Here is a 24,989-nt window from a genome sequence, read left to right as displayed (position 1 = left end):
AGCGCATGTCGATCGTCAAGACTCAACACGGTTTGGCTTGATTTGGATTCTTACGCGCGAGAGGTACTCCCATGCACTTACCACCGTCGGCAGTGGATAAGTAAGCATGGATAGCCAGGGGTCGGGTGCGACTGCTTGCTTGGATGGATGTATGCGATGCCGTATAATTGATTAGTGTTGATACATGCGAACGATCGGTACATGGATGTCATGTCAGTACACCCGACCTCCCGCCTAAGATATCATAAAGCTTCTTTTGTTTTCTAGACTGTCTGCATGTCAGCTCTCACAGCCAATCAGCGTGTAGGTATCATCTGAGGTAGCACAAGATTGTCTAATCTCACAGAAACCCTGGATCCCTGTTCGTATGTGATATAAGGTCAGATTGCAGCTATATCCCATCACTCTCGTACCGGAAGATCCGGGAAACGACAGTGCGACAGGTTAGATGGTTCGATCCATTGTGAGTGAATTAAACAGAGACCAGTGAGAGGTGGAGATCCGAATTGCATTGTTGCCGTCGATATGTATATGTATATGCATGTGTATGTGCTTATATCTGGCTACCGGAGTACTCATGGAGAGGAACAGTCGAAAGCTCTACTCGAATGTGTAGTCTAAGGCTGCTCGACCTATTTTGTTGGGGTAATTTCTTTGGTGCGAAGTTGTGACTCGCTAAGGTCCATAATACCACCAATCCTACGATCATAGTATCTATAAAGCCTTCAGTATTGCAGGTGAGCAGTAGCGGACCAGCCACTAAGATCGACAAATATTACTTACATCCGTCTATGGATATCGTCATTGTTTTAATGCCCAAATCCTACAACGTCGTATGAGCCTGCGCCTCAAATTTCACATCAATATCGCTACTCTTCCATCATGGTTTTGCTCTACTTCACGATGGAATCGGGAGTAAACACGACCCAGGTTTGTGTTAGATCGATCTTTCCCTCAGGGAAGCGAAGTAAGGGCAGTCATCGTTAGCGCTTTCATGGTACCATTACTATGCGGATAATGACAGAACTCGCTTCCCTTCATGCATCGTGTGCAGTCTGGCTTGAGTACATCACACTATGAGGCATCAATAGGCGAGTGCTAGTGCGCCATGAATGTGCAATAATCGTACCTTTACCTTGCGCGTCACACACCCTAGACCGAGGGACAGCTCGACCCTCTGCTTTGTCGGGCGTTTTGGGACAGGTACCACAGTCAGATGCGCCGCCACAGACTGCACGCCGGATAGCTTTCGATTCTTTTTCTGCACAGACTTCGGCGACGTTACGGCTGCAACAGGTGGTGGTATTGGCGTTTCTCTTTACATCCCCAATTTTTGGCGGCGCTGTATCCGTGGATAATATTGTATTCACGACAGTAGCAAGCTCTCCGCCTGTGGTGTTGCGATGAAGAGGTAGGTGTATGCTGATAGGTCGCTAAGACATTGGCCGCTTGCACCAAGAAATTTAATTTTGATATTTCTTCTACAGGTGTACGGATGCGTCTCATGCATCTCATGCGTCTCATCCTCACCCCTCGCCCCAGACCTATCCTCACGCTCCTGACGGTTCGATATACGCTCTCGGTTCTGCTTCGAGTCACGATAGATGCATGTGAATCTGATGCCTTCTTGCTCGCTGGCATGGTCACATGGACCGCTTGACGTTCCGAATACCTGAAATGGTCGACGGTTGAGATCGCCCCGACTATAGCTCTGGCAATGACACGCTGACGCTTCGTCTCTTCTTTTTTGTCGATGCCGCGACACAATGCTTCCGAGAGGTTAACGGGGAATCTGTGTTCTGTAAGAGAAACTCGAAGTCATTGTCGGCGACTGGAAAGCTGCCAAGAATTTCTTTCATCGAACACATACTGCCGGTCTATCTCTGTTGGTATCAGGCTTTGAGACTTACTTTGAAGCTCGTTCCAGAGCAATGTTGTGAGATCGCGTATCATTGTGCAATAGTCCGCCGTATCTGACACCGCAACCGCACCTGTTCGTCGAGTACTTGTTCGTTCATACCCTTGGGGAATCTTGGTTGCACAGGGGAACAATACTACTTTGTTCTCAGATGTTTAAGTTTCGATGCATGTCTAGAGTGTGGGTGAATCACGTGTTTATATTAAGTTCGCTAAAGCGCTAATTTGGAATGGATTCATTATTATTGATGCACCTGTACTACAACTAATTAGTTTACTACCTTCCTAGGTACATAATTAACCACAGGCAGGGAGGCACCGATCCCGGCCTACAGGTGCATGGTACCTAGGGAGAACGTACCTTAGATGGCAGCTTGCAGCCTTAATCTCACACGCCTTTGCCAGAAGCAGCTTCTCCATACAGGTGCCAAAGCATGTTGTCCATTGTTTGATATTTATTTGATCTTGGTCCTCTGATCTACATTCACGTAAACGCTTACATCACGCTTGACATGCCATAGAAGAACAAACCTCATCAACCACCTTGGGGGTCGCTCTGTCCTTTATCACACGGCCATGGTGAAGTCATGCTCGATGGTTGGAGTGACACTTGACACTATGTTAGCTGGCAGTCTCCTCTCAATTGAGGAATATGCGAACCTGGCCATAAGCTTGAGGAAGACAATGAGGTATTGATCAACACGGATCGCGACCTCATCTTCATCTTCCTCAGTCCCGCCCTCTGCTTGTAGAATTTCCCATTCGTCGCCTTCTTCACGGCCTTTGCTCTTGTCCTTGATGGTCAGGTTCTTGGTGTCTTCCACGAGTCCCTCGAGACCATGTTCCCCCTTTGGCCTTTCGCCTCTTTTCATTTTAGCTAATTTCGATTTGAGTGCAGCGTCTGCACGGTCTAGCAACACCTTCATGACATTGGCGTGTTCGCATGGGTGTATGGAAAGCATCTTGACGCTATCGAAGAATGGAAAGTCTTCAGGGGTAGTAGTCTTGTTTCTGTAGTCGCCCATAATGTCCTCTTCTATTTCACCTTTACCAAGAGGCTTGTTAGAAGACGAATAGCCGGAGAGCCAGGTTCGAGGGGTGTGGTAGTAACGCGAATATGTGATGTAAAGATTGTAGGTTCGGGTCGAGCTGTAACACAAGTCATGTCAGCATTGTAACGTTCCATTGCCAGGAGAGCCTTACGATTCTCTGGTATCTCTGATGATGGCGGCGTCGTCGTCTTCGTCTTCCATGTCCGGAATCTCCTCTTCTTCGACGTGATCTTCGACCTTGCCAGTGTCGTCCATCGTCCTGACCTCTCCCACTTTGCGCACCTCACTGTCTCCCATGCCACCTGTCCTCAGCCAACCATCCCCATCGCCATCAACACCACCCAGACCATCTCCAACTACGGTCTCATCGTTGCCCGCATGGCCAGCTAGATCTGCGGCTCTCCGATGGCACGGCAGTCCTCTTGTGACCAAAAATTGCTTGTCTTCCGGAAGTTTATCGTCACGCTTAGACGAAGGCGACTTCGACCAAGCCCAGGAAGGAAACTTGTAGACCAGAAAGTCTCCAGCAGCCACGAACTCTTCATATGTGATTTTACCAGTGTCACGAAATGTGGAGGTATGTGCGGTGAATGCGTACGTTTCGCGAAGCTTGTCAGCGAGCGATCGTGCATAGGCGTAAGCAGCCATATTGGGTCTTGTTCTGTTGAAGTCGTGTAGTCCTTGCAGTAGTATGATCCTTGTGTACTTTAAAACGAAAAACGAGTAGATTTGCAGGTTAGGGGATGTGGTGGTGGTGTTGGATTATACCAATGTATCACGCAGTCATCCATGTCAGGTCCCAGAAGTGCAGGTGCCTAGCCACTACTGTGCGGGGCACTTCACACGGGCCGCCAAGCAAGGTGGGAGGGTGACAGTTGAGAGCTACCTAGGTTCGTCGCCTGACTGAAATATGGCCATGGGAGAGTTTTAAGAGGTAATCACATGAGTTCTGCTAGACAATCTAACTGCGATGTTATCCATCGTGGCGGGGCTTTCTAGCGCCACGTACGTGTGGTACTTGACTTGATAAAGACATATATCACGTAATCATTAGGTGTATATCAACCGATGAAAAAGTAAAGGGAACTATCAATATCATGTGTGCGGATTGGTCTTCAAGTCCTTGACTGAAGTACTTTGGTCCATTGCTGTTGACTCCCTCTGTCGCTTCCGCGCAGCAGACTTTAAGCCCTCCCACTTCTGTCTGTACTGAGTGATGACAGCCGCGCGTTTCTCGCTTTCCCTAGCCAGCCTTGCGTTCTCTCGTTGCAAAGCCACGATGGAAGCCTGCAGCTCGTCAACCTGAGAGTCTACCACACTAGGTTTTGTCGAAGCATCAGTGTCGATGTACGGGCTTTCGACAGCTTTTGGAAGAGGCGGCACAGGGGGAACATCTGCTGTAGCATCACGTTTGTCTCCCGAACGTGACGGTGGACGCTGAGAGTGCATTGACTGTGCGAGTGCTAAACGTTGTGACTGCGAGTGTGTTTCAAACAGGAGAAGTCGTTTGCTAAGGTTGTCGATAATCTCTCGTTGTTGCTTAGTCTCGAGCTCTAGTTCTTCCTGAGTCTTCCCGCGTATATTCCTACCGCCAGCCAGCGGAGTATTTCGAAGGATGCTTGACGAGAGTCTTGCTCCATGTCTGGAGTGTTGCGGTGAGGGGGGGTATGGTGTCTCAGATGCATCTACAAACTCGTCGTGGTCAGTAGATGCAGAAGCACGAGGCTCCGCAGCACTTCTATCTTGCCGTAACATCTGCGCATATGATGTTGTACCACCAGATGTAGGGACGTGATAGAAGGATTCTGCTGCAGTGCCATTCCCGGGGGCGCCTTGTACGGCTCGGAGTGTAGCACGAGAGAATATATTAGTGATATCAGGTTCATCAGTTTTGGTAGTGGATTCGGAATACTTCCCCTTGTGAAGAGTCACCGGATCGCCCTTTGGCGTCGGACCACTTGTCGTTCCACTCAAGGGGAATCCGGCGAATACCAGAGGGGCGGTAAGACTTGAGAAGTAGCCTTCAAAGTTGGTGTAGAAACGATGAAAGGCTGTATCCCGCTGCGATGACAGGCCATCATAACCCCCGCCATGGATTGTATTCTGCGCACTAGAGACAATAGGTTTTGGTATGTCGAGATCTTCGCCGCCTCTTAGCTGCCTTCGAGTTGCTACCACGGCCGAGGAGGGTGACAAGTCCCTTCTCTTCTGTTTCCCTCGAGTGGACGACGCGTTCCCAGCAACATTGTGAGTGGTAACAGTAGGAGACACGGGTGCACCTCTACGATGCTGGCCTCCTGGGATTCCTCGCGCAGATGCGAGATTGCTGGCGATCGACGAAGCAAGATCTCTTGGACGCTGGCGACTTGAGGCTTTGGGCGCAGAGGCGCGAGAATGCGAGGGCGATGGCGATGGCGAAGATTCCTGTTCAGTGGTGGAAACAAAGTTGGGTGCCGCGGTCAGAGTGAGACCTGTCGACGAGTCATAGTGAGCTTTGGTATGTGCTGCAGGGCGCGGTTCTGCTCTGATGGCTTTGGCGAGATCGTGATGGTACTCTTCTAGGAGTTTGAGAATACGCAGAGCCTTTGCTGCTTAGACCAGCTCCCTCGAAGCTTCATGAGACCTACCTCTACATCTCCAGTAGCTCCTGCAGCCTTGGAGAACTCTTCGGCCGCAAGTTCATGTTCTGTAGTGGCAGCTGAGGGGTTTGCTCTGGACAGCTCTGATGCGGCGGTTCGTGCATGCGAGTGTGCGATGACGATAGGGGCATTCTCCATGATGTTGCATAACAACAAAGGGTAATTACTGTTTATCGCAAGCTTCGTAGAGGGAGCGGGGGTGGCTCGCGGTGTATGGTGATGAGGACAAGAGAACTAGCAAGAGTGAATGAAGAGCAGGGCAGGGTCTAGGGTGTAATAACTAGGTATTAATCACTGCTATAGATGGACACTAGGTAATACCGAATTAGCGTGCGGGTTCATAAGGACAATGTTGCAAGATTAATTACTACTCTGGGTTACGAGCCTCCAGCTTATCCAGAATTATGCGACATCCATGATACATTCTACGTAATGCTGTCATAAGTTAAATAGTTGTATGGATGTGTATAATCCCGTCGACCACACGTATAGGATTAGCAGCCCCGCCAGGGCTGTTAATTACAAAGTACAGTAGCAGCAGCACTGACACCACCTGCAGCCCTGCAGAGAAACAGCGGGTCACCCGGAACTGCGAACTAATCAATTAACCCCAGTCCGAACACATCCATAGAAACAAACGTGCACGAGGGTCTACTTTATGTGATGTAGTGGTGGAGATGAATAGTAGTGTCTGATCTATCATATGACTGTGTCCATGGGACATTTGAGCGACCCGCAGTGCGATTTTTGTTCTCAGTCTGGCAGTGCAACAGTACCGTGTATGGTGTACCACCTCTATCAGCGCTCGTGATGAATGGCTCAATTGTTCCTTCGCCGCTGCAAGCGTCGCGGTCAGTGACTGTCCAGGGCGTCATCGTCATTTCTGTAGTGTCAACATGGATGGACTCGGGATGTGTTTAACTTCATTCCAGCATCGTAATGCGCCTGCAGGTCGTCTATAATCTCCAATAACTTCGCGCACTGCCGTTAAGCTTACTTGCTCTCCTTGACTCTGACTCTCTACCCAGGTACCTACACTACTACCTAAGGTATCGCCCGCTCTATCTTCATTCATTTTCAGTACTGCTTCAAACCATTGACCAGTGCCTGTAACACGCGTCATCAACACGATAAATAGACCTTTGTCACACGCGTGCACACCCTGCCGACCTCTTGCTTCCTTCCTGAGGTCACTCGTGCGACGACGCCTCATAGCACTGACCCTACTATCCATCTATCTGGTATACTGTTACCACTCGCAAATCTATCACGAGCATTGCCCTGCATGGACTGTTCGCGCTTCCCCCGGATTTATACACCCAGCCACCCTTGTCCGCAGCGAGCCTAAAACATCTCAGTATGGCCACTCTTCAGCCGACGTCGAGCATTACGTCGGACCGAAGATTGTCGGACGTTTTCAAGCGTCGCAGCCGGAAGAATGACGATGATAATACTCCGCCTTCTGCAGGCTCAAGCATCGCAATTGATGGCGACCGATCAAGCAGGGGCGGCCTCCGGAGCAGTGTAGATGGAACCGTCGATAAGTTAAAAGAGAAGGCCAAAGATGCTATCGACCGACGAGGAAGTTCCGAGTCGGCCAGACGAGTATCTACTGTCCTAGGCCGTGTTAAAAGTCACCGCAAAAAGAATCGCAGAGACGATGACAACGACGATGGTAAGAACAATAGAAAGACGCAGGCTAGTATCATCTTTCTCGACGACAGCATCTTCAGCGCTTCCCGCAACAGCAATAAGAACGAAAGCGAAGATTCCTTGCAGCTTCACGGAAGTGTCGCAAGCAGTCTGTTGACAGAAGATTCAGATATAGAATCGTGAGTACTTCCATCTTTCATTTTTACTACTATCATTTGCCCTATTGTTGGTATCATTCTTGTTGCCTGCAGCAGTCCTTCAACCTAGCTCCATGTCGTTGGCGTCCGGGGGACTCGCTAGCTGTCCCCAAAGCCCGACGCGCGCCAGGATCTGGGGGGTAAAATAGTCGTACATGGTGCAAGCTAGGTTCCGGGCTGCCACAACGACCTGAGCCATGGATCAACACCTTATCTTCAACACTCCTCGCTCACACTCTCACATACACGACCATCGTCATCGCCCACTGCCTGCACCATTTCTCTACTTGCACCATATCCTTTCCTCGCCATCTATGCACCGAGCGCTTCTCTACCGCTGGCGGCCTATATCTCATCCTATCCTTGGTCATCACCATTTCCCGCCAACTCCCTTTTCATTCTTGTCTCACGCCGCCGGTAGTTCTATATTCAACTGACCTTTAATCCCAACCAGTCCTCCAAATCGACCATCGCTTACCCCACGTCACTCACACCGAGGCTATCTGACCTTGTCCTCTCCCTTGATAACAACCGAAACCTTCAGTACCGTATCTGCCACCCATTTCGAGGTGCGGGCGCCCTCAGAAGACAATCTGGCTCCACGTCACGCCAAAACCCTCGATGCTCCCTCGAGGGCGCACCGTAGTCCGTCCCCGGCCGGGAAATTAAGAGACGCTTTCGTTCCCACCAGGAAAGGTACTGCGCAGAAACCAGGCAGTGACACCGAATCGGTCAAATCCGGTACTAGCGGAGGTGGCTTCGGAGGCATCTTCGGGAGCAAGAAGGGTGCAGGTTCAAGGCGTGGCTCTAAAGCCTCTGAGGATCTAGCCGCCCCGTCCGATCCCACCGAAGCACTACCACCAGTGCCACCGATTCCTGCTCTTCATACCAAATCGAAATCCCTGGGGACGACTGGAAGCAGCACAAGCCTGAGCCGAACTGCTACCAATGCGCCAGCTACGCCACCGAAGACCATAGAAATCCCTCCGGAAACACTCATAACACCCCCAACACCCACTGAAACCCGACATATCCTTCCCGAGCTTCATACTGTTTCTTCAGCTCCAAATCCAGACATCGTCATATCCCCTTCTGGACAAATGATATCGCATAGACGTGCAAGATCAACAACCAACCCTCCAAGTAAACTTTCCCAATCAATACCATTAACACCAACTATCGAAGAAACCAAAACACCCGGTGGCACTGTCTCAGTTTCCTCGCAGTCTGGTGGCTTCTTCTCGTCTGTATTTTCCGCAGCTCAAAACGCCGCAAATCAGCTAACCACCACAATTGCAAACACCTCAATTCCCACTGGCAAATCAAATAAATCCGGGAGCGGTCCCGCTGCTGCGACCATTGACACTCCCGGTGAGGCTGGAGGTGAAGAAGTCATCATTGGTAGCTCTCAACGAGACGGCAGTTCTGACAGCGTGACCGAGAAAAAGGAATTAGCCGTCGAAACCCTGGGGTCTGGGAATCTCAGCTTGAGTCACCTGGGCATTGTAGATTCTCCAAAGCCCTTCACAATGCCTGCAAGAAAAAAAGGTTCTAACTCTGACTTCAGCCAGACGGCCGCTCAAGAAGAACATGCTTCCGCCAAGGCAGAAGGTTCAGCCGCAGCTCAAGCGGTGTCTGCAGCATATGCCTCCGAGAAGTCCCCACCGCCGCCATCTGAGCCTGCCGAACGCCCTCGGTCTATCGCGAGTCTTACGGGTGTGAACACGCCACCGCGCACTCAGTCAGTGGGACCAGACTTGGCAACTCTTGCTCGGAGCGGAAGTGTTCGAAGTCGACTTAGTGGTGGCCGACGACAGCGACATCGGGGTAGTTCGGCTACGACCCAAGGAAACACTATTGCGGCTGCTATCGGTGCAAGTACTGCCACCCTTGCGAACCCTAACAGCACATTCGGCACGCAAGGCAAAAGATACGCTGTACAGAATGCGAAGCGAAATCGGGATTTTCATCAACTGTTTCGTAGCGTGCCTGAAGACGAATATTTAATTGAGGATTACAGTGCAGCCTTACAGCGTGACATACTACTTCAAGGAAGGCTATATATCTCTGAAGGACACGTCTGCTTCTCAAGCAACATTCTAGGATGGGTGACCAATTTGGTCATCAGCTTTGATGAAGTTGTGTCCGTGGAAAAGAAGAACACAGCCATAGTCTTTCCGAATGCAATCGTAATACAGACATTGCACGCACGCAATGTTTTCGCCAGCTTCGTGACGAGAGACACGACGTATGACCTTATTGTTGACATATGGGGTATCAGCCATCCAAATCTGAAGAGTTCTGCCAATGGCACTACTCTCGATGGTCCCGGAACAGGTGACCGTACCGAGCGAGCAGAATCTATGGTTGGCTCCGACGAAGGATCCGCCGAAGAAACAGATGAAGAGTTTTATGACGAGGATGCTGAAGATCAAGATGGCCTTGGCAGCTTCACAGAAGCGGGAGAAGGAAGTATTGCGGATAGCGATACAGGCTTTGAACCAACAGTCAGCAGGAAAACATCTGCCGCTATTCCTGGCACAACTATCCAAAACGGCACGGCAAAGGTTACCGACACCGCGGAGTCTGTCGTATCTGGCGCCGTCACCGCAAACGATTTCCCTGGAGCTGCAACACATAGTCCTACCGAATGCGGCGATCAAGCTGCACATTACGACACTCAGTTGATCGACACGACAATCCCAGCTCCCCTAGGGAAAGTATATTCCATGATGTTCGGTCCAGCATCAGGAGTGTTCATGAAGAAGTGGTTGATTGAGGATCAGAAATCTCGAGATCTGCAGATGGATGATGATAAAAAGGGTCTTGGTGAAGACAGAAAGACATTTGGGTACTCCTTCATCAAGCCGCTAGGCGGGTCTATTGGGCCAAAACAGACCAAGTGTATCATCAACCAGACTCTAGAACAGTATGATCTGGAAAAGGTAGTGACAGTAGACTGCTCCACGCAGAATCCTGATGTTCCTTCAGGTAATTCCTTCTTAGTCAAGACGAGGTATTGTTTGATGTGGGGCCCAGCCAATGCCACGAGACTTATCATGACCTGTACCATTGAGTGGTCAGCTAAGAGTTGGCTCAAAGGTTGGTACCAATTATCTTCGCCGTTTCGTGCATACTAATCTCAAAAGGTCCCATCGAGAAGGGCACAAATGATGGCCAGACACAGTACGCGAAGGATCTGGTCGCTGCGCTCCGAGCTGCTGTTACGGCCAAAGCGCCGGGCAGAGCTGGGCCACGAGGTAAGATCAAAGGCCGAAAGCGGGAGAGGAATTTTGACTCGACGGACAATGCTGGTCCTGGAACGAATGACAATGCTTTGGACCGACTGGTGCAGACTCGGTCGTCTTGGGGTCCCTTCGAACCACTTCATGGCATACTGAGTCCAGTACTAGACATCGTGGGGACGTTGACCAATGGTCCTGTACTTCTCATGTTTATCACCGGACTCGTGCTTTGGATGTGGTTCCGACAACCGAGTACAGGACTCGGCGTAAGAAGCGTCAGTCACGCTCATCGCATCGCAGCGTACGAAGAGATGTGGCAAAAGGAAGAAAGTGAGCTATGGACATGGCTGGAAGAGCGGGTTGCAATGGATCGCGCAGCAGCTTTTGTGGACGGGAGCACGATCAGGAACAAACAAAGGATCTTCAACGTGCAGACACAGCTCGTAGACGAGCATATGAGCGAGCTTCAGATGAATGAGGCTATCAAGGTGACCCAGGAAAGACTTGATACGCTACGACTGGCAGTTAGCGAGCAGAAAAATCAAAAGAAGAAAGTAGAGGAGAAGGCGAGTGGTCGCAGAACGGGGCCTACGCTCATGGAACCGGAGTAATAACTGTAGCATGGCTATTTACATTGCTTTCGACGTTATTGAGAAGCTGAATCGAAGTAATTAGCGGCATCATGGCTTAATCCTACAGCCTTTATCCATAGGTGCTTGAAATGCGCATGTCAACTACTATGAACATTTCGGTTACCACGTAAATAATAAACTCACGGATCCAACTATACAGGTAGATACACATCCACATCCCATCAATTATCTATTGAACCCCAGTTCTAACTATGGCGCTGGTATCATATACCCTCGTCTGTCAGTACACGCTTTCAAAGAACTCCCCTTTGCCTTTGAGATTTCCCTTCAGACACAGGAATAGCATTCTCCAGTAGCTCTGCTAAGGAGCTTTATGACCGCTGTCGCTGGCGCGTACCGATTTATGGGTTTTCGAGAAGTAGTAATAGTAGAACAGCAATAGGGTGCGGTTACGCAGTCCAAGGGTTTAGAGAATGGTCTTTTACAATACTATCTAGCTACTAATTAAATGAAGCGCAGATTTAGTACAATCTTACATCATCACGTGTATTGCGCACAGACCTTGCTTCACGGAGCTTGAATCCATGGGCATTTACAGATTCGCAAACAATCTTCACCACACCATACCATCATACCGGACTTTAGCTTTCGTATGCTCTACTACGTAGACAGCATAATATACTCTGAGTCAACACAGTCCACTACGGACTGCCCGACCAGTCACATACTCTCACTGCACGGGCGTGTCTTGAAATTAGTCGAATCAACTTCCCTTGTCTACCAAATCCTGGGTATAACACCTATGCTAGCGCGCATGTATCATGGCGGACTATAGTAAATGCACTGTAGCAGAGCTCAGGCAGGTGCTCAAAGCGCGAAACATACCTCCCACAGGCCTGAAGCTGAAGCATCAAATTGTTGAGGCGTTGGAGCAGTGGGATCGCCAAAACGCAGAGTCCGACAATTCGCAAGCGTCACAACAAGCCCTACCATTAGAGATCAACAAAGAGGAGTCGCCTGAAACCTTACATAGCGATCCAAGTCCTGCTGAAACGGCAGAAGCACCGACTACGGACAAGGAGGATCCTGTGGAGACTACCCAGTCAAAGTTAAATACACCATCGATTGATGTTGCCATAATCGACCCGCGTGTCTCAACCTCTGCCCCCTCTTTACCACATACACCCGTGGTCACGTCTAAGGAATCTCCGTTAGAACAAGACGTAGCCGAAAATGCAGTCGACAGGGCGACGCAGCCCTCAGTAGCTCCAACGCTTTCGAGACTCAACACAGAAGAACTCGCAGAGGAGACTCGCAAGCGGAAGAGACGAAGTGCGACGCCTCCGATTGGAACAGCAGAGGCGACAAAGAAGAAACAAAGGATCGATGAAGAGCTAGGCGGGGCTGTTCATTTGAAAGAGGACAGTGATGTCGACGTAGTAGACGCTAGAAAGACCCAAGTGCTAAACGCCTTGAACTCTGAGGCCTCAGCTCGACCCGAGCCGGTGAACGACGAAGGAGTCAGTACCCAGGAACCCGCTATAAGCGCGGCATCATATAACAGCGACGCTGACATGGACATGGATGCATCGGAAGTTGAGGAGGAGACTGCAGGTGGCACTTCAATTGAGAAACCCTTGTCACAGGCGGGAGATACTGCCTCCTCGGAGCCTTTGAAAGATGAACCAAATCCGAAAGAAATTTCAGCAGAGAGCAACAGAGCAACTGCATCTCCCACGAAAGTCATTCCTAATAATGCTCGCTACAAGACTTTGTTCTCAACAAAATCTGTTGAGGCGGCGGATAGGAAGACCACCGTCAATACACAATCGCGAGAAGTCACACGCGCGCTCCACCCAGCAAGCACTGCCATTTATATTCGAAATTTCACGCGTCCTCTCCAACCTCAAGTGCTACGTAGTCACCTCATAGCGCTTGCTACACCTCCTGGGTCATCCCCAAATAGCACTCTACTCCAGGCCTTCTACCTCGATCCAATCCGGACGCACGCCTTCGCCATCTTTACATCCATGAACGCTGCATCTCGGGTCAGAGCTGCATTGCATGAAATCGTTTGGCCGGCAGAGAAGACTCGCAAGCCCCTTTTCGTAGACTTCGTACCCGAGGAAGCTGTCGAAAACTGGATCGAAACTGAGGAAATCGCAGCCAGGGAACACGGCCGTATGGCCCGTCGCTGGGAGGTCACGTACCGCAATGACAAAGCTTTTTTTGGTGAAGCCGGAACTTCTGGTGCGCCACTCCCCGGTCGCCGACTTATGCATCCGAATGACTTCAACCCGCCGACCGGCCCTCGCAATGACTATGAGCAGAGGCGACCGAGTGACTTCGAATCAGGACGGTCAAGCGACTACGAACCGCACCGCACAGGCGAATACAGCGAATCTACTATCCATCCTTCTCGTCGTGGTCTCGTACAAGAGCCAGGCCCGGCACGCGTGCCTCCGCCGCGCGTTGAGAACCCTGCCACTCAAAGGCCGTTCCAGACATTGGACCAAATGTTTTCAAAAACAAAGGCAAAGCCGTTCTTATACTTTCTGAGCGTCGAAGACAAGACGGCTTCGGCGCGTCTTGAGGAGATTAGGCATGACACGAGTCGAGACTGGGATGGGCGGATCAAATCGGGTGAAGAGTTGCGGAAGCTTGTGTTTGATGAAGATGGCCGTATAGTGGACAATGGGCCGCTCTTTAATGGTGGGGGAGGGAAGACGTGGGGTTTGGGTGGAAGAGGACGCGGGAGATTAAGGGGCAGGGGTGGTTAAGATAAATGGACGGCTGTTCGAAAGTCGGTTTGAAATGGCACGCATTGCTGCCATGACCTTCGCTGAAGGCTATGTCTATAGCGATCATGGAGGCTGAGATGCTTATTTCGCCAGTACCTGCCTCTCACTTGTCCCATCACCCGGCCATCATCTTCTTCTTTACCCCATCTATCCCCTCCTCACAGCAATCCATTGCGGGCCCTGCCCTGCCTTACCCGTGATCTCCCCCATCACGCCTTTCAAAAAACAGTTCATCGGATTAACGCCTGTCGCCCCCGGAACCCACACGACCGCCCGACATGCATTCGGTCCCTTCCACCCATCTCTCCCGTCTCCATCGCCTAGCGCAGCTACGAGCTCATTCGAATTCGCACACGTCTCCACACAAGCTTCAAAGCTTGGCGTGATAGTCTCCGCAACATGGTGCGTCCAGTCCTCAATATTACCGCCGTAGATGACATCGTAGGTCGTCTTGTCTTGCAATGCGATGTAAGTGAAGTTTTGCGCTGCAGGCAGTGGTAGAGCCGTTATCTGTGGCCCGAGCTGCAGGTCGTAGGGCGCGATGCTGAGGGTGGGAGATGGCGACGCGGAGTCTGCTGATGGAGGCGACGTCTCTGGTTGTGATGTTTGGGATGCATGACAGGCGGTCCGCGCGTTGTTGACTGCGAGCGCTGCGCCGACGCCGCCGCCGACGCACAGAGCCACGATGATTGCCATGAGAGTGAAGGGAATAGCTTTATAGTGTCTTGACAGGAAAGATCGTTTGTCGGGTAATCCAGATTCGACCGGTGAGACATTGTGGAGTGGGTTGGCTTGGTAGTAGCTAGCGCTCGGCGGTGTGAGGTCAGAGTATGGCACCCGGTTGATTTCAAGACCACTGTGTTTAGGGTCAACCTCGAGGCCTGAATATGCGACTTCCATGGGGGAACGAAGTGACGTGGGACAGAAAGACCGGAGGATGGTTTAGAGGGCATTCGTGGCAGGACACGCGGTCTATATGAGATTTGTATGCGCCATGGACTGCTTACATTCGAAGCTTAGGCGCCATTGTAGATTGGTAGTAGATGAGCTCTGCTGTAGCGAAGGAATATACGGCTGAAAGGCCGTCGATACAGGCCAAGAAGCTATCAGGCGGTTGGAGCGTGAGGCTGAGCGCTCAACCCGCAGAAGAGGCTGGATTTGCCAAGTTTGCGTTCTACTGTGAACTGAATATTTAAATCAACCACGCTCTCCGGATGACAGGATGACAGAGTTCAACGAGTGCCATTCGTGCTGCTACGCGAAAGCGAGCGCCAAGTATCAAATCAAACATCAGCCTGGCCACCAACATATATGCATGTAAAACTTGAACAGTTGAAACTGTAATCTTGTATCTAGGGCAAAAGGTCCTTATTTTGACTTTTTATTTATTTATTTAGCTGCGCCCTCATTGCCGCGCTCAAGATCCTGTACAGCTCATCAATCAAAGTCCGACCTTAACGTTATAGTTCGGACATAAGTAAGGTAGATTTGTAATATCCACGTGGTAATAAGGTCAGCCGCACACACAGCCGAGTAGATTGTGGAGAGGCAACTGCAAGACTAGTATCACTGCTATGAATTGTCATTACGTCCGGCTTATGTGAGTGCATCGAATTCAGGTTATGAGGCAGATCGTGCCAAGGGTGACAGGCGTGAACATTCAACACAAACAATAGGAAGTTGATGATACAAATCAAATTGTGATTCACAAAGAGTCCTGAGCCACAGAACGAGAGAGCTTGTATATTTTGTCGTTACAAATGCGGCGTAAATCTGGCATTACGCAATGGGTGTCCCACTTTATAGAGTTCCACTTCAACCTTTTTGATGCACGCCCATATCTACGATTTTCCACCTTTCCTCCCTGCTTCAACGGGATCCACCTTCCCGCCGGCGAACTGGCCCTTGCCACCACCTCCAGCACCGGAAGACGTGGTGGAATCGCTGCTGTCGCCGGTACCACCAGAAGAGTGGCCGCCCGCTTTGCCAGCTTCAACGGGGTCAACTTTGCCGCCGGCAAACTGGCCTGTTCCAACGCGCTTGTCAGGCTGGCCATCTTGACGGAGACCGTCGTGCTCTATGTTGGGTGTTACTTCAGTGGAAGATGATGTTGATGTACATGGAGTTTGAGGGACACTGGGATGACCACGGGAATGAAAGATGGTGGTTGGGACTTACCTGTGGGCTTGTAGTCAGACATATTGGTGTTAAGCGTTGGTTGCTTGGCTCTGAAATTGTTGTATCGTGGAAGATTGTAATTGTTGGGTTGAAATGGTATAGGTTTGACATGGTCAGTCGAAATGCCAGTACTTATATTTGAAATCTCGAATGTAAAAAGCATAGTGGTTCGATGCCTAGACCGTTGTCAACTTGGACGGATCTTCGATCTGTTGAATTGATGATGCTATCGATATCTCATAAATTCAGATGGTCTTCAATCAACGCATCACCGTTGCACACGAAATGCATTATGCGGCTGGGTCTTGGGAGCCCTGGACCAATCTGATCGCTGTTTGACATGAACCCCTGTCATTGTTCCTGCAATCTAGCACATCTCGCATAACATCGGCCAAGGTCTGGAAAGGAGTGTTGGTAGTGTCCATTGAGTTATCATGGTAGAGTCTTTCGTTTGTCGCACGTATTGACCAATAAAGTAGCCTCAAACGGAAGCAGACTCATAGGCGCGCCTGCTTTGAAGCTGATGGCGCGAGACAGGTAGGGTCTGTTGCCAAAGCCATGGGGCAGACCCACAAAGCGTCGAGCGTCGAGATCTCGCAGTCATTGGCGAACGATCGTGCATAGTCGACGGATCATGATGATCTCAATTACTGCAGAAATCCTTACTCAGGGCTCCAGACACAGTAGCGTACCTTGGTGGCTGTCGGATCCCCATCAAAGTATAATCTGGGGTAGCAAGTGGCATGACGGAATACGTGTAGTCGTCATGATCAAGGGTGTTTCCGTAGCTCGTATGTAGTGCTAGAATTGTGACGTGACTAATAACGCGGACATTTCGCGACGACACGTGATCTCGCAATTTATCTTCTTGTCCCTCGAATATGTACTGCTGCCTACCTACCTACACAGGTCGTTGACTCAACGCGTGATGCTAAGCAACCTGCCTTCAAGTTATCAACACCTACAACTAACAGCTACCCTCATGTAGGTGCGCCTGGAGTGTTTCTTATTGCCAATGTCAGAATACGATGTGGTTAAATTTCGCGGTCGGGAAGTGACAACCTCGCATATAAGCTGGGAGAACGGTCGAGGAAGCTATTTGTAACCCCCGTAACCCAAAACAGATACTCAATCAAGCTCATAACAGAGAAAGTGTTATAGATAAGGTGCTCAAAACATAGATGTACATACTAAGAGCTTTGTAGGACCATGTAGAGACTGTGCCATTAACGACGCATTGTACGATACAAGCCGAGGGACGGGCAGATCCGATTGTCCCAGATACATGGAAACAAAGCCAAGAACTAGTGAATTATTATTAATTATAGGTTTCTCTTCATGTTTGTTAACTACATTCTCAGGTAGAGACCTCTCATAGTCCCCGAGTCTACCGCGCCTAAGATCGTCCGTGAGTCCGTCAGAAACCAATGGCTCTTCCAGCTTACCACGTTCGGCCTAGCGTATTTCTGTGTCAAGTCCCAAGCTGATCCATGGCCAACCTGGAACAACCATCAATGCAACCATCTCGCACATCAGTTATGTGCACAGTACGAGACATCGCGATACATGCACATACTGTGGTTTGTCAGATTATAACTCACGATACTCATTCGAAAACACGTAGCGATCAACGCGCGCGCGCTCCACAGGCCCAATTTAACATCCTAGGATTGTTTACACAATGTCAAGCCATTTGACACTTGCCCCGCATATCTTCTGAATTCGCAGACATGACATCGCCTAACTCGACTCAAACATCACCAGACTCTGAAGCGACTGCACCGCCCGCGACGAGATTGGACCTCTCGGACCTACCTCCCATTTACGTACTGCCTGTTCATATGGATGAGACTGCACTTTACGATATCGAGAGCAAATTTTTGCAATATGGCGCCACCTTGACCTACGATATCAAAGAAACACGACTTGCATTCGCTAACTTAGAGAAGAAAGTTCGCGCTAAACTGGAGTTGAGATGGCTTCAGCTTTGGACTGAGGAAACCGTCTCTCAGCCAGCTGCAACAGAAATCGACGATACGGTTCATACTGTACAGCCTCTAGCCAAGCGTAGACGACTCGATGACGGATTGGTCGTTGCTGAAGTTGACCCAAACGACGGCCACTCCACTACTGACAATGAGTCTACTGTTAGCGATACCCACTTTGGGATGGAAAGCATCTTGCCTCATGATGATTCCTCTATACCCAGTCTGTCAGTACCTCCTGCGCTTGAGTTGGTGGACATGTGTACGTTCCCTATGAACACAATCACGGTCATAAAGTTGAATTGGCTCGAGGATTGCATTACTGCACAAAAATTATTATCACTTCGAGAATACATGATATACCAAGGCAGGCCTGTACAAGCACCACAGGTTGTCAGTGCACTTCATCCTCAGAAGTCGGCAACGCAAAGGGATGGTGAACTCGGTCCAGGCTGCGAACACAGCGTGAGAGGGGTAGGGAATATTCCCACTTCTTACCTCGCATCAAATATCTTAGAGCGGGCGAATGCTGATGCTGGAGGACATACACCGCAAGTTCCTACACTGCCTGAACGTCGCGGCTTTGGGACACGGCATGCGATGTCTGATAAGAGGATTCACCATCAGACAAGCCAGCTTCCCCTGGAAACTACAGCAGAGCATGAAGGCGGTGAAAGCGACATACCCATGGAGCCAGATTGGGTCAAGAGCGGTCTGCGATATGCTTGTCAACGTGTTACGCCCCCTAATCCACCAAACCAAGCATTCATAGAAGTGTTGAAACAAATTCGGCTTGAACGAATTCTTATTATGGATGAGATTGGTGTCCGCGCATACTCGACTAGTATTGCTGCGGTAGCTGCATACCCATATGAGATTACGACTCCTCGTGAAATAACACGGCTGCCGGGCTGTGAGACAAAACTGGCAAACATCTGGGTCGAATGGAAAAACACGGGCAGGGTCCAGGAGGCAGAGAGAATGTCCACTGATGAGCATTTGGTCAAGCTTAATTTATTCTACAACATCTGGGGCGTTGGCGCGCAGACGGCACATCAATTTTACTATGACCGGTGCTGGCAGGATCTGGACGATGTGATCGACTACGGCTGGAAGGATTTGCATCGAGTGCAGCAGATTGGTGTCAAGTACTATGACGAGTTTCTGGACCCGATTCCAAGGTCTGAAGTTGAGTCTATAGTGTCAGTGATACGAACGCATGCGATCAAAGTCCGCGATCCTGGGATTGAAGTCGTTATTGTGGGAGGATATCGGCGAGGAAAATCCGCAAGTGGCGACGTGGATGTCATTGTTTCGCACCGCTCCCTCAAGGCCACGCAAGGTCTTGCAAGGGACATTGTGCTCAGCTTAGAAAGAGAAGAATGGATTACGCACACGCTGATCCACAGCGAGAACAACAGCCTACGAGAACAGTCAACTCTACCATTCAAAGCGAGTGGTGCTGGCGGCGGGCATGGTTTTGATTCTCTGGACAAAGCACTTGTCGTTTGGCAACATCCTCAATGGTCTACAAAGGCAGAAGACCTGGAAGCCAATCCAGGGAATGTCAGGAATCCAAACATACATCGACGAGTGGATATCATTATCTCGCCATGGAGGACGGTGGGCTGCGCCATCATGGGCTGGAGCGGGGGCACCACGTTCCAAAGGGATGTAAGACGGTACGCCAAGAATGTGAAAAACTGGAAATTCGATAGCAGTGGTGTTAGAGACCGCGGCAGTGGGCTACTGGTACCACTCGAAGGACCGGAGGGAGTCAGCGGGAGCTGGCAGGACGCCGAACGAAAGGTGTTTGAGGGACTGGGACTCGAGTACCGAGAGCCATGGGAGAGGTGCACGAATTAACGAAGCTTGATTACGAACATGACTCTTCCATGATACACCCCAGCATCTGGATTATTTAACCATATACAGGAAGTGATGACGAGCCATGTCATTCGTATCCAGGTCACGGTGTAAAGCGTCGTCACAGCCTGATAGGCTTGTATGTTTGACATGACGGGAGATTATGCCAGGAGAAGAAATTTCCCGAAGTTCAACAAGACAAATACTAGGTATCAGAAGCCATAAAAGGGGAAATCAAGGCACACCAACTTACACATATTCAAATCAGGACTCGTTGACCTGTTGCAGCTTAGTGCACCCTAGGTTTACTAGCCTGATTAGGCCAAGTGTGACCAGGGCTCAATGTGGATTACACCACAGGCCTGGGCAACGATAACGACGCACAAGTAGTCAATGGTCCTGGCAAACGACATCACAATGGTCCATGGGTCTTTATGTGAATAACAAAGATGCATTCCTCTGAATATTCTCTTGCTACACCTGCCAATGCCACATCTATAGTTTGAAATCAGGCCACCAATACCTCTCACTTCGTTGAGACATCTCTTGCCTTGTATAGCAAGTCCATCCACCCCGCCTGGCTCATTCGCTCTCATTCCCTGCAGCTTAACTCGATCAGGATTATCTGGGCCTGCAGCTCAATAATATATATTATGGACCTAATACTGACATAACTCTCAGTGTCCACTCGCAGTTATCCGTTCTCTTGCGGTCACAACCGCGTATCCATTACTGCTAAGAATCGTGTTTACAGCCTCGACTGGTAGGGTCGTATACAACATTTCAGAATACAGCATCCCGAGTGTCGTTAGCGGCATCGCTCACACAGTCATACTTTCAGGAATACATTCCTCGGGTCTTGCCTGTTCATCCAATTTGTATACGTATACACATCATGCACCTGCAACTCGACAGGACGTTTGGATCATCATCACTCCTACTGTTTGCATGTTTCCTAGTAATTTCCCTGTCGTATCTAGGCTTCAACAGAAAACGAAGAGGGATCATTCTACTACGTCTACAGTTCTACAAACGACGGACCTCCGGTGCGAACACCCCGCCTCGATCTATTAGGCCTGAGAAAGCCTTCAGTACTCAAGAACTGTCGTATAAAAACGTGTTCCCGCCACAGCGTCGGGAGACGTTAGGCCAGATAGGAAACGAACTCCTCGTCAACTTGAAGAAGCCCATCGCCGGGATTGTCGCTCTGAAGGACGTCGCATCGAACACGACATGTGTTCCTCTCGAGACCTCTATCTGGGACACGAACGAGGTCATTTGCACACCGACAGGATTCTCTTCCGACGAGATCAAAGCCCTCGGTGACTTTCCAGACTATGCTACGCTCAGCGGCGTCTCACTCCCGGCTCCGTACCCAGAGTTCGACATCGACAAGGCACTTCCAAGACCTTATCGCCCGTTTCGATGGCCGTATCATCAAACTATGTGTTTGTCAACAATCTCAAGCAAAGTGGTAAACACTGACAGTTCACAGCCCTAATGAAAATGGAGAACAACTGGTGGATCGAACTCGAACACGAATACGCGTCCAAAATATCTCAGCGTCAGAAACTCGTCGCGGAGCACGGTAAGAACGTACTAGACTACCTCCCTGGCTCTGAACTCGCATGCAAAGAGCTCATGGAGATGGTGTTACAATTTCTATGTGCGCGTTACCCGCACTACTTCAGTCTCGATGTGCTAAACATGACTTTTCACAACGACATCCTTCGTACTAAGGCTGATCTGAGATCTGAGCACCCCTTGCATGTCTTGTTGAACCACGTCCCGGAGGATTTCGCTATTACACTCCGAGATCCCGAAACTGGTCACTACTATTTCCGCGCTGGGGTCATTTGCTCCAGTCTCGGCTGGAACGTAGCGAGTAAAATCGGGCTTCGTCTGGATGAAATTCATCAGCCGATTCCGGATTATAAGGAGAAGATGCAGTTTTCTATGGATCGGTATGCATTGTCTCCTTGGGTCTCGCACCCTTCCTTGAGACATTCTTGAGCGACATGAAACTCATGTGATGCAGGTACTTCGCTAGGAAACCCACGGACAGGCCGATTCAACGGGGTTCTTGGGGCCTAGAAGTCGATACTCCTCTCTACATGCCTCCCGGCGACCCTCACGAAATCTACCGCGATATCCAAGACCCCACAATCACTCTCTCGCGCTGCCACCTTCGCGTGGACTGGCAGACCCTCCGCCGTCTCCCCCTATCCGCAGGCATAGTATTCAATTTCAAAGCATTATTTACCCCAATTGAGGCGCTAAGAGACGAGCCGCGCGTGCCGCTGTTGCTCTTGAAGGTGCTAGAAGAGGGCAAAGAGAGCCTTATGAAGTATAAAAATTCATGGCATGTCGAGCATGTCGTGTGTCCGGCGCTAAGGGAGTGGAGCGCAGAACAGGCCAGGAATGGCAAGATTGAGCAAGGATGGGAGGTGCATACGTTGGAGGAGAGTCCGTGGTTCGAGGGGTGGAAGGAGAAATGGAAGAGGCAGCAGGGGTTTTGAGGATTGAGATGGAGAGCGTTTCGTATGCCTCAGTCTGTACTACGTAATTAGAAGCCATGGAGGTCTATCCTTCTAAGTATTTACACCAGGGGGTTGGTGATATTCAAATTTGATTGCGTCGCATTAACTTTTATGAGTAGAAAGGGACGGTATGCAGGGGCAGTTCCTACAAACGTACGCACATGCTGTGATAGGTCGTTTGATAACTCTTAGGTGCTATGAATAGCCTCACGCCGCTTTAATCTACACGGTTTCGACTACTAATAAGCTTAGGTTATTTTCTATTGAGTTGTTTTCTACGTTATTCGCATTACTATATATACTGTAAAGGCCGCATACTTGATAGGCTAAACTTATTTGGGGTGTAGGGATGGACTTATGCGGGATTTTCGTAGCTACTTAGTAGGGATAAGTATGTAATATTAATGATCACGAGATATTCTCATATTAGAGAGCATGTGAAGTTTGAATTAGAATAATATATATTAGAAGATATCTTTAGTATAACTTCTCATAGATACCATTCTATATCTCTCACTTCACTATGCTCTTACTTCTTACGGTACCAACGTTATTATACGGGGCATTACTCCCGCTTAAGGCTTTCGCAGCCAATTCGTACGCTTTTCATTCATCATGCCAGCAACCGAACCGAAAAGAAGAAACTCAACAAGTGGTAGTTGGGATGACTGAGGCTATACGCATGGCCACATTAAGCGCACAACATCTACGAGATATTCGTGGCCTCAACGAAGACCTTGCCCGCTCATTTACAGCTATCTATAAGGACAACACCATAGAGACAAGAAACCGAATAGGATCTATAATGGAAGATATAGGAAGGATGAGACCTAAAGCCTTCGATGAAGCAGACTTGCATATCTACTGTGATAACGAGGAGCGTTGGAGGCCACAGCCGGACTCTCCGGACAGAGACTTATGGGTAGATCCGGAGAGCCACTTGGAGACTCGAGGCCGACCGACCTGTCGTGACGGAAGAAGAGGAAATACATACATACGTCTTCACCACCAAGCCCCGTTCCGTACGCCCCGAAACCGGGCAGCTATTACGTTATGTCCCCCTAATCCGAGACGGCAGTCTTCTATTGTGCAGTACATGGGTATGACAGGGACTGGGAATCTAGGTAATAAGTTTCCGATAGACTTTATCGTAGCCTTTCTTAGCTATGCTCTACTCCACGATATACTACATACACGCCCGTTTCTTTTACAAAACATAGAGCCGGCGTTTGGGTGGAAACATATCGTTGAGAAAACAAGTGCCGAGGCGATTTCAAATGCGGATAGCTCTGCATACTTCGGCGCGATAGTACTATTATACGAGTATGGATATGTATTGAGTACTCGTGAGAGAGATCAAGGAAAGGGTATAATGTCCGGGAGAGATGGACCACGATTAGTTGCCGAAACGGGAAACCCCCCAAGATAGTCAGGTTCTAGGAAAACTACGGATACTGGGCAGTCACTAGAGCAGTCGGCTCCACAACATCCAGCACGCCCTGTTCAACTTATGCAGAGCCACACCGGATACTTGGATGTACGCATGTCCAGCCACGGGCCTGTCGTCATCGTCTCGACCCTGACCTTCTTCGATACCACGTCTAAGCATTTTACCTACACTTGACCAGCCGACTCCGACAAACATCTATCGTTAATGCTTCCAAAACGAGAAAGAGTGGGATAAACCCATGGACGTAGCCACGTATATCCTGTACAGCGACTTTACATTATGCATAGACCCAATCGATTCTCACGCGGCGGAGAAGTGGGCGTGATGAAACTGTGTCAAAAGGTTTTCAAAACGTGCAAGTAGGCTATCATGAACACGATTCAGCCGCAGATTAGACGATCCGTTCGACGTCATTTATCTTCGAAAAACACCTCTTTGGGCGACGATGGGTCATTAGGACCCTTCTTATCTATATGTAACGTGAATATCAACTTCTACTTTGATCCGCCACAGCTTTTCAGGCACATATTTGATGCCGGTGCCGCAAGTACTACGGTACCCAGCCTAATGCACACCTAACTCCGTACCTATCAGCTATCCCATGGGGGCAACATACAGACCAAGCTTAAGACTCCAGCAGGGGTACTTCAAGTCTCCGTATCAAGTTATGATGCTCTTTATAACTACTATTATATCATAGAGATAGATCATGGAAATAGATCATACAACCGTGGTTGACACCATCAGCAGTCCCAACAGAGTCACCAGTAGATTGCGCTGATTCAAGATTTGCAGGACTCCCACCTGACTCTAGACACACAGAAGCAAGATCGCTCTATGCTACAAGTCATATAATCTATTAAGACCTTTGTA

At 49.6% G+C, this 24,989-nt stretch overlaps 8 protein-coding genes across 8 annotated transcripts; 4 read left to right on the top strand and 4 right to left on the bottom strand.

Annotated features, from left to right (window-relative positions):
- Positions 1–2,483: 2,483 nt before the first annotated feature.
- Positions 2,484–3,617, bottom strand: EJ05DRAFT_496396 (uncharacterized protein; the record flags this gene model as incomplete). Its single annotated transcript, XM_033746383.1, has 2 exons — positions 2,484–3,066; positions 3,121–3,617. 2 exons carry the CDS (start codon positions 3,615–3,617, stop codon positions 2,484–2,486), a joined length of 1,080 nt encoding a protein of 359 aa, XP_033606034.1.
- A 331-nt stretch (positions 3,618–3,948) lies between these two features.
- On the bottom strand, positions 3,949–6,043 carry EJ05DRAFT_43733 (uncharacterized protein). Its single transcript, XM_033741782.1, has 3 exons — positions 5,980–6,043; positions 5,597–5,918; positions 3,949–5,552 (listed from the first exon to the last, which is right to left on the bottom strand). Exons 2-3 carry the CDS (start codon positions 5,744–5,746, stop codon positions 4,065–4,067), a joined length of 1,638 nt encoding a protein of 545 aa, XP_033606033.1. The 5' UTR covers positions 5,747–5,918; positions 5,980–6,043; the 3' UTR covers positions 3,949–4,064.
- A 1,062-nt stretch (positions 6,044–7,105) lies between these two features.
- Positions 7,106–11,254, top strand: EJ05DRAFT_418131 (uncharacterized protein; the record flags this gene model as incomplete). Its single annotated transcript, XM_033741446.1, has 3 exons — positions 7,106–7,440; positions 7,913–10,560; positions 10,608–11,254. Coding segments are annotated over 3 exons (3,630 nt in total), but the record flags the coding sequence as incomplete, so codon positions are not given.
- A 646-nt stretch (positions 11,255–11,900) lies between these two features.
- On the top strand, positions 11,901–14,160 carry EJ05DRAFT_43590 (uncharacterized protein). Its single transcript, XM_033741714.1, has one exon. The coding sequence runs from the start codon at positions 12,118–12,120 to the stop codon at positions 14,074–14,076; it is 1,959 nt and encodes a 652-aa protein (XP_033606031.1). The 5' UTR covers positions 11,901–12,117; the 3' UTR covers positions 14,077–14,160.
- EJ05DRAFT_472472 (uncharacterized protein) lies at positions 14,035–15,495 on the bottom strand. Its single transcript, XM_033743194.1, has 2 exons — positions 15,105–15,495; positions 14,035–14,953 (listed from the first exon to the last, which is right to left on the bottom strand). Exons 1-2 carry the CDS (start codon positions 15,122–15,124, stop codon positions 14,245–14,247), a joined length of 729 nt encoding a protein of 242 aa, XP_033606030.1. The 5' UTR covers positions 15,125–15,495; the 3' UTR covers positions 14,035–14,244.
- A 443-nt stretch (positions 15,496–15,938) lies between these two features.
- EJ05DRAFT_496391 (uncharacterized protein) lies at positions 15,939–16,438 on the bottom strand (the record flags this gene model as incomplete). Its single annotated transcript, XM_033746382.1, has 2 exons — positions 15,939–16,174; positions 16,276–16,438. The coding sequence occupies 2 exons, from the start codon at positions 16,436–16,438 to the stop codon at positions 15,939–15,941; spliced, it is 399 nt and encodes a 132-aa protein (XP_033606029.1).
- Positions 16,439–18,005: 1,567 nt separating this feature from the next.
- On the top strand, positions 18,006–20,126 carry EJ05DRAFT_433611 (Nucleotidyltransferase; the record flags this gene model as incomplete). The annotated part of the gene is made up of 2 exons (XM_033741615.1): positions 18,006–18,657; positions 18,778–20,126. The coding sequence occupies 2 exons, from the start codon at positions 18,006–18,008 to the stop codon at positions 20,124–20,126; spliced, it is 2,001 nt and encodes a 666-aa protein (XP_033606028.1).
- An 895-nt stretch (positions 20,127–21,021) lies between these two features.
- EJ05DRAFT_433604 (uncharacterized protein) lies at positions 21,022–22,645 on the top strand (the record flags this gene model as incomplete). The annotated part of the gene is made up of 3 exons (XM_033741613.1): positions 21,022–21,574; positions 21,622–22,090; positions 22,165–22,645. 3 exons carry the CDS (start codon positions 21,022–21,024, stop codon positions 22,643–22,645), a joined length of 1,503 nt encoding a protein of 500 aa, XP_033606027.1.
- Positions 22,646–24,989: the final 2,344 nt, after the last annotated feature.

This window comes from Pseudovirgaria hyperparasitica (genome assembly GCF_010093815.1).
Source record: "Pseudovirgaria hyperparasitica strain CBS 121739 unplaced genomic scaffold EJ05scaffold_1, whole genome shotgun sequence".
NCBI classification, from domain to species: Eukaryota; Fungi; Ascomycota; class Dothideomycetes; order Acrospermales; family Acrospermaceae; genus Pseudovirgaria; species Pseudovirgaria hyperparasitica.
Note: the sequence above shows the minus strand (reverse complement) of the source record. Positions and strands in the feature narration are given on the sequence as shown.